The sequence below is a fragment of the Sesamum indicum genome, linkage group LG8 (assembly GCF_026168435.1).
Source record: "Sesamum indicum cultivar Baizhima isolate 11 linkage group LG8, ASM2616843v1, whole genome shotgun sequence".
NCBI lineage: Eukaryota > Viridiplantae > Streptophyta > Magnoliopsida > Lamiales > Pedaliaceae > Sesamum > Sesamum indicum.
Genome location: NC_142664.1, coordinates 18333557 through 18350975, shown reverse-complemented (window position 1 = coordinate 18350975; position 17419 = coordinate 18333557). Strand labels below are relative to the sequence as shown.

General features: G+C 35.0%; 2 protein-coding genes across 4 annotated transcripts; one reads left to right on the top strand and one right to left on the bottom strand.

Annotated features, from left to right (window-relative positions):
- Positions 1-1011: 1011 nt before the first annotated feature.
- On the bottom strand, positions 1012-7217 carry SRF8 (STRUBBELIG-receptor family 8). Of its 2 annotated transcripts, XM_011087903.3 has the most exons (16): positions 6871-7216; positions 5631-5763; positions 5465-5536; positions 5314-5379; positions 5149-5220; positions 4966-5037; positions 4678-4749; positions 4495-4560; positions 4315-4380; positions 3871-4205; positions 3140-3396; positions 2540-2811; positions 2287-2422; positions 1890-2032; positions 1629-1785; positions 1012-1339 (listed from the first exon to the last, which is right to left on the bottom strand). In XM_011087903.3, the coding sequence occupies exons 1-16, from the start codon at positions 6983-6985 to the stop codon at positions 1190-1192; spliced, it is 2184 nt and encodes a 727-aa protein (XP_011086205.2). In that variant the 5' UTR covers positions 6986-7216; the 3' UTR covers positions 1012-1189. The 2 variants fall into 2 exon arrangements, with proteins under 2 accessions (XP_011086205.2, XP_088739546.1); XM_088883420.1 differs by lacking the exons at positions 4495-4560; positions 4678-4749 and having other exon boundaries at positions 6871-7217.
- A 4636-nt stretch (positions 7218-11853) lies between these two features.
- LOC105168000 (malonyl-CoA decarboxylase family protein) lies at positions 11854-16723 on the top strand. Of its 2 annotated transcripts, none has more exons than XM_011087901.3 (16): positions 11854-12071; positions 12242-12324; positions 12586-12676; positions 12754-12880; positions 12984-13167; positions 13443-13587; positions 13682-13772; positions 14135-14193; positions 14265-14342; positions 14439-14522; positions 14624-14763; positions 15385-15513; positions 15671-15743; positions 15958-16043; positions 16202-16286; positions 16405-16723. In XM_011087901.3, exons 1-16 carry the CDS (start codon positions 11997-11999, stop codon positions 16438-16440), a joined length of 1566 nt encoding a protein of 521 aa, XP_011086203.1. In that variant the 5' UTR covers positions 11854-11996; the 3' UTR covers positions 16441-16723. The 2 variants fall into 2 exon arrangements, with proteins under 2 accessions (XP_011086203.1, XP_011086204.1); XM_011087902.3 differs by having other exon boundaries at positions 11863-12071; positions 12247-12324.
- Positions 16724-17419: the final 696 nt, after the last annotated feature.

Genomic DNA, 17419 nt, shown 5'->3' with positions numbered 1-17419 from the left:
CTAAGTTAATTTGAAATGAATATGAATTTTTATTTAACTTTTTTATTGATATCAACAAATTTCATGAATTTTACAAATGAATGAATCTATTTATTGGACTAGTGATACATGGCACACTCGATACGTGTGCAAGAATATTCAAAAATTATAAATAATTAATATTCTATTGATAAGTTGGTTATCAATTATAAAATAGCGACTATGAAAATATAAAAGTGTCAAAAATTGAGGAAGTTTGAGGGATATTTTATAAATTTATTTAAAATTACTATCCTGACCAAATTTATTAAAGAAAAAGAATGAGTTATAAGGCAAATTTGGATATTCAAAAATTTTGATACAACAACAAAATTTTCTTTTATAATAGTATAGATAATGACAAATATTAAGAATACTAAGTATAATTTTAAAATTGCAAAAGATTTATATGTTGTACCAAATTCCATAAAAAGGCGTTGTAATTATCCCATACAAAGATGCAGCCCGTCGGGTCCTAATAAAACCCCTAAATGAAGTTTATACTTCGAACCAGGATTGAAATTGTAAAATTTAGTTGCAACTAAAAGGGCTATTTTAACTTCTCTTTTAGAAATATAAATATAATTAGTAACTTTAAGACAAATATGCACTAAGGAAACTAGTTTGGAAGTAAGACTGTTTCAACTCAAGGAGACACAAAATATTACTTAATTCTATATTATTAATTACTCGTGTAAATAAGAAAGGCCTGTAACAAAAAACTACAATGTTGACACCATCTCTCTACTGGTAGTTTTGTATTAATAATTGCATATTTAAATTTAATCCATTTTATCATTTTTTATAATGATTTTATTTTCATTTTCTTTTATTTAATTAACTAATAAAATTTTATATTATATAAACATATCAAGTGTGTTGCAATCACTAGTGACTATTAATTGACAGCAAAGGAACAAAAGGCTGATATTTTTGTTCTTTGTTTTTTTTTTTTGTATGTTTCTTTAAATCAAATGGAAATAAATGAAGCAATTACCAATAAAGTATAAATAAGTGATTCTCTCCCGCAATGTATTCAAGATAATTACATTTCTTTGCATTTGTTATTTATAATTATCATTTTCTTCTCGGTTTTTGAGCAAGGCCAGTCGACCTTTGCACAATTGCACTCAAAATTGCAAAGGTTATGACCCTGCCAGCCTGATACCTGTTATAACATGTCACTTGGTTCATGATCTGGAGTCTTGAATGCAAAACCTGATTCCTCACTGGATCTTCTTTTGACAATGCTCGCCCTTTGCATCAATCGAACCAGCGCTTGCACAACTTCAGACATTGGGGGCCGAAACTCAGGTTCAGGCTGCATGGGAAAATGATAATAATTATGTGTAATTTGTAGCCCAAAGGCAATAGAGGTGAGCAAATGTCATGATGTAAGAGACCAAACAAGTCCCAGAGAAATTTGAATTATGGGGTTGTGCTCAAGCAGAATGCGGGAGACAGACAGCAATTTTACACATCCGAATTTTGTTCCAACCTCGACTTTTCTATTTCTCGCAATTCGCTAATAGGAGTAATTTGATAGACTAGGCAATTTTTCAGAGAAATGCTGCAGAAACTTCTGGTGTAGTGTTAGCAAAGAAAATTACCTGGACACAGAGGGCAATGACGTCTGCAAAACGGCTCAAAGACTTTGCAGGGTACATGCCATTTAGTGCAGGGTCCACCATCTTTGCTAAAGCATCAATATCATGGAGTTGAGGGGTGGCCCATCTTACAAGGGACTGTTCCGATCTCGCTCTTGAACTGACAGTGGCAACGAAATACAAAATATGAAAACAGAATAGAAAAGTCCATTGAAATATTCTAAAGCATATTGCCATTAGTAGACCATGTGAAATCAGATATACCTATCAAGAGGCTTCCGTCCGGTCAGAAGCTCCAGCATAACGACACCAAAACTGTATACGTCGCTTTTCACAGTGTATATTCCAGATAAGGCAAATTCAGGTGCACTGTAACCGAATGAGCCTATCATCTGGGTTGACGAAACCTATCAACATGACCAGGAAAATTTTAATCTTATATAGGTTTTTGACCTGCCCAGTTGTTTTACAGCATCAAAGTTGGTGCTCCGAAGGTTCAAAGAACTAGAATTTAAAATCCAGCAATAGACCAATCTTAATTTATCCGTCATTGATTTTTACATCCTACAAGCCTCAATATATATTGCTCTTTCAGTATTTGCATTCATCACCATGAAAAATAGTGAACAGCAGCTAAGCTGATGTATGGCATTTCATTTACCTGTCGTTCTGTATTTGGTCCCAGAGCAGCTAATCCACAGTCTGAAAGGTGGGGATTGAGTTCTTCATCCAGCAAAATGTTTGCCGACTTTAAGTTTCTATGCACAACAGAAGGTAAACACACTTCATGCAAGTACCTAATCAAGGAGAGAGAATTGATTTCAGCATTTGGTCCACATAGGAGGAGCTTGGTGTCTGTGTATGTGTAGGGTAAGTGTGGGTGCAAGTATTCAAAAATCATAACCATAACATACTCCAAAGCTCGTGCAGTGCCAAGTGCCACCCTAACCCTAGCATTCCATGTCAGCATCTTGCTCCTCTCGTCAGCAAAGTGCAACATATCATGCAAGCTACCATTTCCAATATAATCATGCACAAGAAGTCGTTGTCCGTGCTCAACACAATATCCAGCCAGTGCCACAATATTTGGATGCCTCAGACGTGACATATTTGAAATCGCTTCAAGGAAATTATCTTCCTCCTGCAGTGACAGTGCTGCACTGTCGACCTTTTTGATGGCCATAATCTGAACCCAAGAAAACATACAAATAAATTTTCATCCTACTAATGGACACAGGTCAGAACAAAAATATTTCCAATCCACAATGACACCACAACATTTTTGCAGCTCGATTTTCATAATTTGGTGCTGTCAACAGATAACCCTCAATCTGTATCAAGCATGATCTCATTTGAACGCTACAAATGACACCAGAAGAAATGAAGTTGCTAATTCCAGGTGAAAAAGGCAGGAGGCAAATTCCCAGCCCATATTGCATGTCAAACTACAGCTCAATTTGACAAGTAAAGATGATAGCATTCTCCAGATCTGCTAGAAAAGCAAATGCCATTACCTTCCCATTGGGGAATTCTGCTCTATAAACACGACCAAGAGAACCTTCACCGATCAGGTTCTCTTGACTAAAGCTATTAGTTGCAGTCTGAAGAGCAGCAACTGTATAAGAAGTAGCAGTTATTGGAGACTTCACTCTTTTTACAGATCCATTTTTCCCTTGCAACCTTTCCGCAGTCAAATTGTCAGCTGGTGGGGGCTTTAAGTCAGATACACTAGCTGTTGGCTTTGACCTTTGTTCTTGCATCTCCATATTCACTAGAGATAAAGCATGGTGCAAAATGAATGAGTAAAATTCATACCATAATAAAATGAACTCATACCAAATCACACACACAAACACCAATAAAAAAAAGAAAAAGAAACTTGGATCTTATCTACAATTTCCAGATGAATAAATTTGTTGATCTTGTATAAAGAAAAGCCGTAGCTATTTGAACTGGCATAACCCTTCTTCTGGTTAGCAAAGAACACAGCAGAAACACATGGCCCTTTCTGAACATACCCAAACTACTAGGGACATCAATCAAGTACATTTTAGCGGACAATATTTTGAAATGGTCATAGGTCAAAGTCATTAAAAGAAGAGAATAGTTACAAATAGTTAGAACTTAGATTGTGCTGAATCTGAAGTAGATGTCACAAGTAGTTGACTAGTTGAGGCAATAGGCAAAGCAAGCATAAAAAAGCAGGTCCAAGACAACATAAGAGAGTTTTCTTAGTGCAGCTTACATGAGGACTTGGTGGCACTGCATTTTTCGCTGCTGACAGGAAGACTTCCTGTTGAGGGTCGTGCAGCAACTTCCTTCTTGTTTCCCCTTCTAAGGCAAAAAACTAAAGCAAGCAGCAACAAGACTGCAGCAAATAAAGATCCTAGAACTATGCCTACAATAGGTCCTGCTGTCAACCCATTCTTATTTTCATTCTGTGAATTGCTTCGGTTGGAGTCAGGCTTATGACCACCAGGAGGAGTTTGCCGGCTGTGATTGCGTGATCTACCAGGAGGAGGTGAGGTATATGGTGGTGGAGGAGGAGCAGGACCATTTGCAAATGCATTTCCATCGTATCTGGTTCATAAAATGCTTTATGTGAGGCAATTTACTAGGATAAGAGCTTTATAAGCTTCTAATCAATTTCTATCGCCTGAATTCTATATAAACAACTTCAAGCACTTACACAAAATTGGGGATAGAATTTAGTTCTTGTGGTATCCACCCAGTAAACTGGTTGTTGGCGACATTTCTGCAGATTTTAGTATGAGTAAGAACACATGATATCGATGAAAAGAATCAACATCATCTGATCTTTCATTAGTTTCAGAAGGGAGGTTTTGCAGGGTGTGCAGGTGAGGCTTACAAATTTGTCAAAGGCAAACCAACTAGGATGTTCAAAGAACCTGTGAGCTGATTGTTTTGTACTTGACTGCAAACAAATATCACTCTTAAGTCAATAGCAAGGCAAGAGGACACAAAGAAGGGAAAAGAAAACAAAATTTCAAAAATCTTCAATATGTAATAGAATAGTTGTCATCATACTCACAGAGTTGAAAGATTTGTCAAAGATGCAAAGGAAGATGGGAGATCCCCAGTAAAATTGTTGAAAGATACATCCCTGAAATTGCCTTGTATTAGTTCACATTGTTAAAATGACTAAATCTATGAATTGCTGGTACAAAAACTGGATGTAAATTAGAAAAAGGAAAAAAGAAGAGAAGTGGTGTGGGATTCAAAGCCTTTTAAAAGAAATAAATGACGGGCAAATACAGAATTTAACAGCCAGGACTTGTTCACGAATAGGTATTCACGAAAAAAGAAACCAGCAACTTACAAAGTATCTAGTGCAGAATGATTGGCAAACATATCCCCAACTGTCTGAGACAACATGTTTCTGCTGATGTTCCTAAATGATGAACAATAGGTCCAGGCATTAGAAAAACGACGTAAAATCACCAGATAAGATAATGTGAAGAGCCTTCTTAATATCTTGAGGCACAGAAAATATGCCACTTACAGATAATTAAGTGAGCCCATATTAGATATGGAATAAGGAAGATTCCCACTTAAGTTGTTGCTCGCAAGGTTTCTGTACCAGGAAAAAAACACTTGGAAATTGATCATTTGGAACAATTACTAGCCACTATGAGAAGTAAAGAGTCCCATCAATAGTAAACATTACAGGCTTGTCAGGTTTGGCGGTAACTGATATGGGATTGAATCATGAATATTGTTGTTACTCAAATCCCTGCAGCATAAATAAAAGGTTAATAAAAAAAGAAACAGAAAAGCACCAGAACCAATCTATCCCACTGAAGAAACGGCTCTCTTACAATGTCTTGAGTGACCCAAGATTGTTGAGCAAGTATCCCATTGTTCCACTGAGTCCCAACCCGGATATCTGGCTGTTCCAAAATCAAGAAAAGAAGTTCTCATGAGCCTTAAAAACTATAGACAAGCCCTTGTATAAAAAAAAAATTCCAGGATGGTAACACTCACACAGAGACAACAGAAGAACCTTGACACGTGACTCCTTTCCATGACTCACCACATGGATCGCCACCACTTGATTTCCAGCCTGTTAGCTCTGAAGGACTATTCAGTGAAGTGTACAAAACTTGGAGCCCCTGAACTGCACAGAGCAGGAAAATGCAACTCAATATCTAGTTGAACATCTTCAAAGAGAGTCAGGCCAACACTTGAATCACAAATATATATAGTTGTTACGAAGCAACAAGGACACAAGGCTCTGCTACAAGTAACTAACACGAAAGAAGGCCCCACAATGACATTTGTATTATAACAGGGCCACAATTATGCCTTATCGTGCATGTTGAACTGGATGGACCACTAAATGCTGAATGGAAGCTAAAATTCCATAATTAAATGATTTTTTTGGACAATGGAATACTTTTTAACAGAACATTCTGGTTGTATTGAGACTTGTCATGTCCACTACATATCTGCTGAAATTAACTCCTGATACACCATCGAAAACATAACAAAGTATCATTACCAAATTGCTCGAGACTGTAGAAGTATTATGCAACAAACATGCATATTCATGGCACAAAGTTAGATAGTTTCTCTTCATATGCATATTATGCAAAACATCAACATCTTATGAAGCAAATCCTCAATCTTTAGTTTCCTTCAATTCTTGGGCTAACATTTGAGAGTATCCAAATAACTTGATATATACTTCTCATAATCATCTTTTTTACAAACATTTCCTTGCAGTTGCATTTCCTTTTGAAGCAAAAAATGTATGATAACTTTTCTTCATCACTTCCTCAACAAAATAGAATATCCAGAATAGCTTAAAGATTAAATCTTTTTTCCAAAACATTCGCAAAAACGGTGCTTAAGTAACTTTGCCTTTCCGTTTCCGTTGTCTCTCTCAGAAACAGCGAAAGCCAAAAGGAAAAGACCTAAAAGTTAACACAACAGATTTAAAACGAAGCACTTTCACCAAAGTAAAGTTTCAGCATTCTCCTTCACACACAAATATAGACGGCATACAGCATCAGAATTCCCATCCGTTGAAGAAAGGGGCAAAAAAGAAAAAAAAAAATCTCAAGTCCCAAAGCAAAAATTCAAGAAAAAAAGACTTAGTCATCTTCCATGAATCTCATTTTTCCTATGACTTTAAGAAGCTCAGCAATCAAATCAAGCAACCAGCAGCAAAAAAAAAAAAAAAAAAAACCGACAAACAATAAAAAAACTCTTAAAGCTTCACCATCATTAGGATCAGTAGCAGCGTCAGCCACAGCACAGAAGCCGAAGATCACCGCCGCGATCACCACAAGCTCCGTGAAGAACAGAGACGAGCTCGCCGCCACTTGCCTCTCCATGTCTCGGTTCAGCAGTCAATACAAGCACAACTTGTAAAATGCACTTCTAAACTAAGCTAACATTGCCGGAGAGCTCTACGGAGGAGGAGGAGGAAGTGCGATCCTTTGCGGCAATCATCACCATTGTTAAAAAGCAATCTCCTGAGATTCGAAGCTTCAGAGTTATGGAGAGAGAGAGAGAGAGAAGGCAGTCAAATAAATAATTAATAAATGAACAAAATGTGTCGGCTAAAATAGGAAATACGCTTAATGGGCTCTAATTATTGGTAATTTCTTTATAATCCTTCAACAATTAAATTAAAGAGGCAGTAAAGTTTGGTCGAAAGTAGGCGAGCAGCGTTCACGGTGAGAGTAGTTTCAAATTCCCTCCCCGGGCAAGGACGAAAATGTCCTCGGAGAGCACGAGTTATTGCAAGGGATGCCACTGTATTTTATGGGTATTAGAGTCACCGACGGTGGGGCCCCGCTTGTGGTTGGACACTTGGAGGGAGACAAATGCAGACTGGAGTTAATGGCAGGCAGATGTGTCATGTGTGTGGGGTTGGAAATGACTGAATTGTCCTATTCTGCTGGTACCCAGTTCCTTTGACTTCCACTCCAAACATGTTGTAAATAATAGTCTCAAACTTTTTCCTCAAAAACAAAATTAAAATTTGGACATTTTCATTAGTTTGGTACCAATAATAGTACCCTTTTTTCTTAATTTTGTTCCTAAGCCATTCATAAATCTCAATAATTGTAAATAGTAGTCAAAATAAGGTCTAATAATTACAAAAAAAATTAAAACGTTCGATGAGTGATTATGGACAGAGTGGCTTCTGCCCACCCTACCTACTAAAATCAACCTAAAAGGAACTAATAATCCTCCACCATCTTAATTTTCCTGAAATCTATATTATTATTATTTTTAACTTTTTCTTTTTATTTTAATTTAATATACCAACTACATGAAATATGTAAATTATTATCGAAAAATTGTTACATACTATTTATATGTACAACTTTTCACCATAAAATCTCGAGTTTCATTTATTTTTAAAAAATACATCATATTTTTACAACATAAAATTTAACAAACTCATAAATTTTTTATAAGTTTGGGAAAATAACTTGTAAAAGTGGGGTAATTAGTTTGACAATTATAAAAAAACAAAAACAAATAAATAACAAAATATAAAAATCGATTATTACTGTATTTCGAGGGCAAATATCTTTTTACCCAATTACGTCAAGTCAAGCTCCTTTCTAACGACAAAACCCAACGGAAAATCTTCAAGTTAAAAGCATCCTTAAATAGCAACTGGACACCGTCCAAAACTAACAGATTTCTTTACATTGACCCCAATGCAAGTTTGGTGGAGCTCATAGCTGTAATCTCATAAATTACGCTATATTTATTTGTGATGTTCGATAATTACTGGAATATTAAACTCATCTTGATTGATCATTTAATTTTTTTTAATTTAAAAAATTATATTTAGTATTCTTAAAATTTGCTTTCGTTTAATAAATATATTTATTCGTCAGTCAACATTTATACATTGAACTTGTTAATATTAACAAAAAAAATTGATGTTTATATTCGAAGACTTATTGCAAGTCAAACGATATTTTTTTGTCCAAGCTATCCTTATAACGGTGAAAATATATCTCTTCATATCTTATTAAGATGCGTAAGGGTAATTTTGTCATAGAATTATTTATTTGACCTGTAAAAAATCAATAATAAGTCAATTAGGGGTAGATATGGATTTTTATCATATCAATACGTTAATATCAACAATTTTTTTTATAAACTTTGACTAATAAATTAATTTATTTGTTAGATAAAAATAAATTTTCGATATACTAAATATATACTTTCTGAATTCAACAAAATTTACGTGTAATTCCACCAAATCTGAATGTATTTCTAAACTAATTAGATTGTTGGACAATAACCTAATTAGTAGTGCAAGAAATTAAATATGTTAATGACAGTAGAAATCATAGGGCTGTAGGGGAAAACAGAATCAGAAAAAGGAGAACTTGAGAATAAAGGCAGCATCTGAGAGTTTACCCAACGAGGCAGTCATCTTGGCGTGAGGAGTGTTCGATTCTTTTGTCAGAAATAATAATAAATACATGTTATTACTAATTATTAACTGAGCTAGCTTAATATATGTTCCTTTGGTGCGAGTAATAAATGGTAATTATTATTTTTTGGTGGGTGAAATGTCATTTTTGAAATAAATAGAGAGTAAATACATTGTATTTTTAAGTTCTATAAAAATTGTAGTAAAAAAATCGATGTTGGTTATGGTCACATCACCATATGCTTTAAGCAATAGAGTAACATTTTTTAAGAATAGTTTGTTAAGAAATAGGTCAAGTGTCAACGTTTTTGACAACCTCAACAAGGAAATCAAAGTACTTGGTATCATGAAAATGGATTGAGTACGATATAGCTTTATCCATGTGCACGTCGTCAAAGGTTCGTGTTCCTCAACTAATGTTTTGGGGGTGGGTAGTTGGAGAACAAGACTGGAAGAACCTCAAATGAAGATAAAGACACAAATCAACTTATGTATTAAGCAAATTAAATATTACATTGATTTTTTTTAAAAGAAAATAAAGAGTTTTTAATTTGTCTTCAAAATTTTTCTAAATTAATTAGAAGTACTGTATGTTATTATTAATATTTTATAAGTTGTAAAAATATCTTGTAAGATCTATTTAAATAAGTTTAGTTATCGACGCACAAAATATTTCACATCTCACAAATGTAAGGTTAAATTCATTGGTATTTTATGGGATTAGGTTTAATTATACAAATACTTAATGTAATTTGCAAAATTACAAGCACACTCGTTGAAATTGTATTGTAATACAAGCACATACTTTATCCTATGGCGAATTTTTACACAAGCACATACGGAAAAATACATTACACTAACATCTCTCTGTAGGTGCACTTGTAATTTTATAAAGAACATGAAATATGACTGTTGTACTTGGTCTTACCAAGTTTGCTTGGGAATTTGAAAATCTGTAACTTATATATTATCCGCTCGGTTTTCATCGATCTGTTAGTATCTAACCGTAGATATTTTAGGATGATGTATCTTAATCTGTTGATAAGTTGTATGATATGTGCGACTAGAATCTGCTTGATTTTTTAGTCTACAGTTCAGTAAAATTGGGAGAAAGGGCTTTGTGAGCCTTCCTTACCTGCTCGTCAGTCAGTCGATTTGACACTAACTAAGTAGATGTGCATACCTTGAGCCGGTTCCCTAGTTTTAAGTTTGAAAGAAAAAAATATTTGAGGGATATCAAAATTTAATTTCACGGGATGGGAATATAGTTATAATTATACAAAATATAATGACACGTGGCTAATATATTGTAAGTATGAGGGTAGTATGTGTTTTCCAAGGGAGCAGGTGGTACGTTCCATCATTGGAACATGGATGTTTCAATTATTGTTATATACACTTGTGGTGCTCCATGACCATCACTACCGCCACAAACTCAACGCCTGTCTGTCTTGTCAAATTGGGTTGTTATGTTTCACCCTCAAACTTCTCGAATCATACACTGCTAGTGCCAGCCATTTCAACTCTCTGTGTGTGTATTTGACCTGCATCCCCCTATAATTTCTTTCTATTTACTATATATATAATAAAAAAGAAATAATAAATAGTGGGTTTTCTAAATAAAATATTATTAGAGGTCTAACTACTTATTGCTCGATTCTGGCCAACGAAGGTAGAAATGATGGGGTGGGTTGGAATGGAAGGTTTATGTTGTAAGTTAGTTAATAATTAAAATAATATAAGTTTGGAGAGGATTACTGATGGAGACATAACAGCCAATTAATTCATAATTATGTTTTTTAATTCATATATTAAAATAATATATGTTTTTTTTGAAGTTTATCAGATGTTAAAAATAAGTTATTGAAGTATTTGGATAAAATAAAATTATAAAATCTATAATATGTCACTAATTGTTACTAATGGAAAATTTATAATTAATTTAAAGAATGCTGAAATTAACTTTTAAAATTTTCAAAATAAAATGGGAGAACTCCTTGCTTTTTTAAAATATATATTTTTTAGTATTATATCGATTCAATCAATATATCAATATGCTAAGAACAATTAATAGCAAATTATAATAGTTCTTGATTCAACCAATACATCAATATGAATGTAGAAAAAATTATAATAACTCATCTATGGCGAGACAAATACATATATATTCGGTAGGACTCGAACTTATTTACAGGACCTTAATATTTTCTTTTAGATCTTATAAGTTTGTTTATCAAAACAATTAGGATAAATTACAACAGGCTCCCCTAAAGTTTGCTATAACTACAAATACCCTCATATTGTTTAAAACATTACAAATACTCATATGAAATTACAAATATACTAACAAATACTTTCCTACAATGGGTTGTCAAAACTAATAGTTAGTTGTATGGGTATTTGTAATTTTTCAAAAAAAAAAAAAAAGTATTTGTACCTATTATAATTTACCTAAAAAATTATCAAAAATTTGCGACCATTTATATAATTTAAAATATTTTAGAAGATATATTAAAAAGTTTATAAACTCGCTCAAAATATAATTATATTCAACATCTTATAAAAATGTTTTGGAGTAGTGATGAGCTCACCCATATAATCCCTTGGGGTAATGTGTACCAAAGGTACTGGACTCGAGAGTTTTTGGGCTTTGACATTACAAACGGGCCTTGGGTTTTACTATGTGGGCATACGTAGAAACAGGCCTGTTAATTGATTCCACCTGAAGCAACAGACGGTCGACATGGGTCCATGGACCATTTAGCGGAAGCGGCTGGTGATCTACGACTGTCGGAACCACACGGAAGTCACCGTACACACAGTGGAGTTTACTTTATGTAAGAGCCACAGCCACAGCCACCAACGTGCTCAATTGCTTTAACAATAAACTACAATTGTAATAAATAAATAAAAGAGAAATCTGGTACAGAATAAATATGAACAAGAACAGGAAGGCGCTCTCTATTTTGATGCGCACCAGAATGCGCCCACCTTCCCCCTCTAGTTCCACCGTAAGTCTTTGTTTCTTTGACTTGAATTTTTTGCGTTTGTTTGTTCGCTTTCTGTTTCACCGATCGAACTAATTTCTATTTTAATGATTTAAATTTAATTTTTAGTCTTCTCTGACTGTGATTTCTGTTTCTCCTGCACATTCTTGATGACTGAGTGTATCACTTCGCAGAGCAGAATAAATCACATGCAGTTTCCGCCGTTGGATGGAGTTTCTTCTTCTTCTTCTCAGGATGCCTCCGCCAGTTTCCACACGTATGAAGTCGTACTTACTTTCTGCAGTTTGATTTTTGCAACTCTTTTTTCTTTTATGTAATCTGTACTCAGGCAAAAAGGATGGCATGTTTATTTACGCAAGCTGCAAAATTGTATTGTCTACGTATATTTTAAGCGTGTGGTAATTTGTATGTATGGTTAAGGTTTAAGTGCTGTTGATGTATGGCCTTTTGTAGTACGAAATGTATATATAATTTGTTGAATGTGGTACAAGTTTTAACTTAGGTGTGGGTTTTTCAGAGACTTTGAGCGAGTGCGAGAGTCGATGCACTCGGCCATATCAATGAACAAGACAGAGATTCTAGATGCTGCACTGGATGATTTCTCTGAGGTCACTTTTTAGTTTTCAGTGCATCCATAACAATTTATTTTGAAATGTTTAATACCTACTGAACAGGAGGGATGCAGGGTTATTTTGGCCTTCCCAATGAAGATCGCAGGATGTTGCTGCTGACACTTGCTAGAGAATATGATCTCAACCGGATACAAGTTCGTGAGTTGATGAAGCAGTATCTCGGGCTTGAGCTTCCAAGTGGTAAGTTGCATGTCACTTTTGACTCGTACTTTTCTTTATGAGCTTTTTGGTCTTTGATTAACTTGTACCTGGAAAATGTCTTGGGATAAACACATTGTTTTAGGTGATAAGGCTGTGGAAAATGCACATGAAGAGGAAGGATCTTTTTCTGCTTTCTATAGGATTGAGCGGAATTTGAGGCATTCTCTCAAGCCAATGTATGAAGTGCTTTTTGAACGGTTGAACACGCACCCTGGAGGACTGAGATTCTTGTCAATTATGAGAGCAGATATACTATCTTTTCTCGCGTAAGGTTATGCACCAAATGGGTATTATTTGCTTTGGTTCATGTTTCTCGCTTTATATCAGTGAAATCATACTGGGAAAGTTACATGGACTTACACAGAGTCCTGGTGCTGAATGAGTAAAATTAAACCAAAAGAGCCTTCTTTCCTCTTTTAAGTATTCGTCCATTCTTGTAGACTTGTTATCTTCTTTTCCCGTCCATGTACATGTTGATTGGCAGAACCAAAGGTATCACTTCTGGACTCCAAAAAGAAACCATAAACATATGTCTTTTCAGGGAGGAGAATATTCCGTCATTGAGGGCACTTGACTCTTACTTGAAAGAGAAGCTTATTACATGGCTTAGTCCTGCAAACCTTCAGCTTCACCACATAACATGGGATGATTCAGCTTCTTTGTTGGAGAAGATTGTGGCATATGAAGTAAGCTTCTTGTTTTGTCGTCATGTTCATAGATTTCTGTCATGCTAATATTGCAAATGTTAAAATGTGCTAATTTTATCATTGTTATTTGCAGGCAGTGCATCCGATCAGCAATCTTTTAGATCTGAAGCGAAGGCTGGGTGTAGGACGGCGTTGTTTTGGATATTTACACCCTGCAATTCCAGGTTACCCTTCTTTTCTTGTCCGTATACAAGCAAATTTTGAATCAATCGATGGACTTGAATGGATCAAATATAAAAATATTGTGAATTGATGATTGAACTGCTGCTTTATCTGTGTAGTTGTTCGAGTTTCTAGACTGTAGGTTCTCTTTTAACAGAAAGTGGGTTGTCTCTTGAAAGTAATGCAACCAGTTTTACTGATCCAAGTTTCATGTTGCTGATCATATTTTTGACATGCAAGAGTCAGAATTTGTTTATTTCTGCCTGCTTGGAAGCTAACTGAATCAGTTCGTCACTCAGATTATATATCATATACATTTAACAGCTAGTTACAGACTTACAATCAAATAAAAAACTGTCTGCAGGTGAACCATTGATATTTATTGAAGTTGCACTCATGAAGACTGTGGCTCAAACAATACAGGTGAATAACTTTCTAACATACTAGCAAACTGGTATCAAGCAAATTGTTCATTGTTGACAAGTTTATTACAGGAAGTTCTATGGGATGATCCTCCCACACCTGAAAGTGAGGCGACATGTGCACTCTTTTATTCCATATCTTCCACTCAGGTAATGGGAATCCCATATTTAGTTACAGCTCAAATAATATGATTCCGACTTTTGGGACAAGAAATAGAGTAAAACAGTGTTGACCTGGATCTGCAGCCTGGTTTATCTGGAATCAACCTGGGAAAGTTTCTTATTAAACGTGTGATTGATGTGGTGAGAAGGGACATGCCAGGAATATCTGTAAGTTCATATGTATTAGTCTTCCTGGCATCAATTTCAGTGATTTCTGTCTTGTTTTCCATTTCTTAATATTATTAATTCGTACAATTTATCTCCTGCAGACATTTGCAACACTTAGTCCTCTACCAGGTTACATGCAATGGCTTTTGTCAAAGTTGGCATCAGTCGAGAGATCTGGTTCCACTTTCAGTGAAAACTTGCTGAAACCAGAAGAAGAAAGTGCACTCTTAGAAGCAGCCGAGTAAGCACATATTATGCCATTTTATTGTGGATGTTATGTCATTAGTTTGGGATTTACTATGAAATTTGGGAGCCTTCCTTTGGTTAGCTTGACATATCTAGAAGGTAGCGTAAGGTTGCATGCAATCTAATAACATCATGTAGTATATGCTTAACCTACCATATTAGGTTCTAGTCATTTGTGAACCTTAGTAGTCTGCTTTCTCTCTCTCTCTCTCTCTCTCTTTTTGATGTTTTCCCATTTTTGGTGTAAATAACTGTGACACCGAAGTCTTTGAAGTTTTTGTTTCAAATCAACATGTGATAGGTTTCTGGGGTGTCTTGTCATGTGTTGGCAGGTTCAATATTTTGGGATTACATTTACATGTCTTCACTTGTTTTTCTCTTGACTGTTGTTAAACATTTGGTATATCCTTTTACCTTCAAGTGCTTCTTAGAGGCATGTATAAGTCAGTCTCTTCTTCTATAATTGAGTAATCATTCTTTCATGAATAATAGTATAGCTTTATTAGGAGATTTAATCTCTAATAAGTGTGCCTCTTTAAATTAATGCAAATACTGATCTATGTTAAATGAAACAAGATACCATCATTTTTCTGATTCTTTTTAGTGTATCTATCAGAGAATTTGCCACTGGGAAAAACGGTACGGAAGTAATCCGGAACCTGTTGTCCTCAACCAGTTATGAGTGGACGAAGTCAGAAAAGTTGTCACTTGTGTTGAAAACCCCTTTAATGAGGCTCTGTGCAAGGTATGTTTCATCCACTGCAAAAGTTACTTAACCATGAAAACACGAACTTTACGTTGTTTCAACCATGTGAAAACTTGTTCTGCCTATATGTGTCTGTGAGTTTATTCTGCTGCTTTAATGCTTTCGCATTTTGTTTCAATATGCTCCATGACTACAGGTACCTTCTTCAAGAAAAGAAGAGAGGAAAGGCTCTGGATTCTGTTGGAAATTTTCACCTACAAAATGGAGCGGTTTGTTATGCAACTATAATTTGTATACTATAGTGTCAGCACAATAGCCAAAAAAAAGTAATCTGTATAATACTTTGCTTTCTCACCGATTGCATAGTCTTTGGGGGGCATGTTGGGAGGGTGCTTATGGTTGCAGAGTTGGGGCTATTTCTGTGTGAAGTGTATTGGTAGTTGGGAACTCTATGCTAATTATTGTTCACAAACGGTGCTGCAGATGATTGGACGAATTAATTGGATGGCTGATCGATCTGAGAAAGGGCTAAGGCAAAGTGCTGGATTAATGGTCAACTACATTTACAAGTAAGACTCTTAGTTAAATCTGTTATTTCCATTAACTTCTTCCTATTCATATCTTCACATGAACTGGGAGAATTTGCCTAGAACTTCACTATACCCTGATAGCTGCATGAAAACTGATAACCTAAATTACTAGATTTTACTGCTTGCACGAACTGCAGGGTGGATCACATCGAGGAAAATGCTCAGTCATACTTTAGTAAAGGGGAAATCCAAGCTTCGGATGAAGTCAGAGCCTACCTTGAGGTAAATTCTTTTGTCCTTAACAAGTTTCTCATCTCTCTTCAAATCTGCATGCAAGTGCACACAAACACGTCCTCAAAGGACACGAGTTATGTGCTCAGAATAAGCTTCATTGTCGCAGCCACAGGAAGATATCCAAGAAGAAATGAAGGATTAGATGGTTTACGGGTATAACCTTCTTCATGCAAAGCAGCACAATCCAACTATCATTACTAAATTGATGCCGTTTGAAAATACATCTTCTGTGGTTCGTTTTTAGTTGATTAGAACTCGTACATATACAATAATAGCTTCACCTGCTTTGACAAGGCATTCATCGCACATACTTCTGTTGGTTCCTTGACATTATCTCAATCATGAACAGTAATAAAAAGTGTATCTGATTAACTGTACTTTGCTCCTTAACTTGAAATGTGAATTATACACCTTTCTTTGGTCTATTTCCTTTCTTGCTTATCTGTATGCCAAATGCTAAACTCCTGAAAGGTCAAACGTTTTGCGACACCCAATGTTAACTAGTTGGAAGACAATTGGCAGGACACGGTCAGTGTCTGCCTGTCTTGAGTATTCCCAACTGTTGAAATTCTTGCTTTGGATATTTAGGTGTAGAGTACGATGTTGAACATATGTTCATTGTTCCCTTCGGAATTAAAGAAATCAAGGGGCCCTCTTACTATTAATATTGATCTATTATCATTTATAAGATTTATGTTATGATTGGCAGAAAATTAAGACATACCGTAGAAGCATATCAATATTTATGATATCTGTTGCATTCAGGGGAAGGTAATGTATAAATTGCAAGTCCGGCAGCCAAGCATGTAGTTTTCAAGTTAAACATCTTGTAAGACTCACTCAAGAAAATAATGGAGAACCAGTTTTTAATTCAAGACGGACAAATCAAAGGACCTGAGAACAGAGGATGTCTGTTATCAGCATCCCTTCTGGAATTATTTTTTCTTTTTTTTTTTGTGAATTAAATTTGATGTCAATCAATCAATCACTATTGTGAATATATACAAATGATATAATTATTATGACATACTTGTTATATAATTTATTCAAATGTAATAAATCTAATCCAGTTGGAATGTAGAAAATTATTATTGTCTTATTAAAATAAATTTAAAATTAGA

Excerpts from the sequence above, each read along its gene's own strand:
- SRF8 (XM_011087903.3), bottom strand. The coding sequence starts at position 6,985 with ATGGAGAGGCAAGTGGCGGCGAGCTCGTCTCTGTTCTTCACGGAGCTT. Across the intron at positions 4,750-4,965 it reads CATTCTGCACTAGATACTTT|GGATGTATCTTTCAACAATT; the intron begins GTAAGTTGCTGG and ends AGGCAATTTCAG. Across the intron at positions 2,423-2,539 it reads GGCACTGCACGAGCTTTGGA|GTACTTGCATGAAGTGTGTT; the intron begins GTATGTTATGGT and ends CTCCTTGATTAG.
- LOC105168000 (XM_011087901.3), top strand. The coding sequence starts at position 11,997 with ATGAACAAGAACAGGAAGGCGCTCTCTATTTTGATGCGCACCAGAATG. Across the intron at positions 12,677-12,753 it reads CACTGGATGATTTCTCTGAG|GGTTATTTTGGCCTTCCCAA; the intron begins GTCACTTTTTAG and ends GGAGGGATGCAG. Across the intron at positions 15,744-15,957 it reads TTCACCTACAAAATGGAGCG|ATGATTGGACGAATTAATTG; the intron begins GTTTGTTATGCA and ends ACGGTGCTGCAG.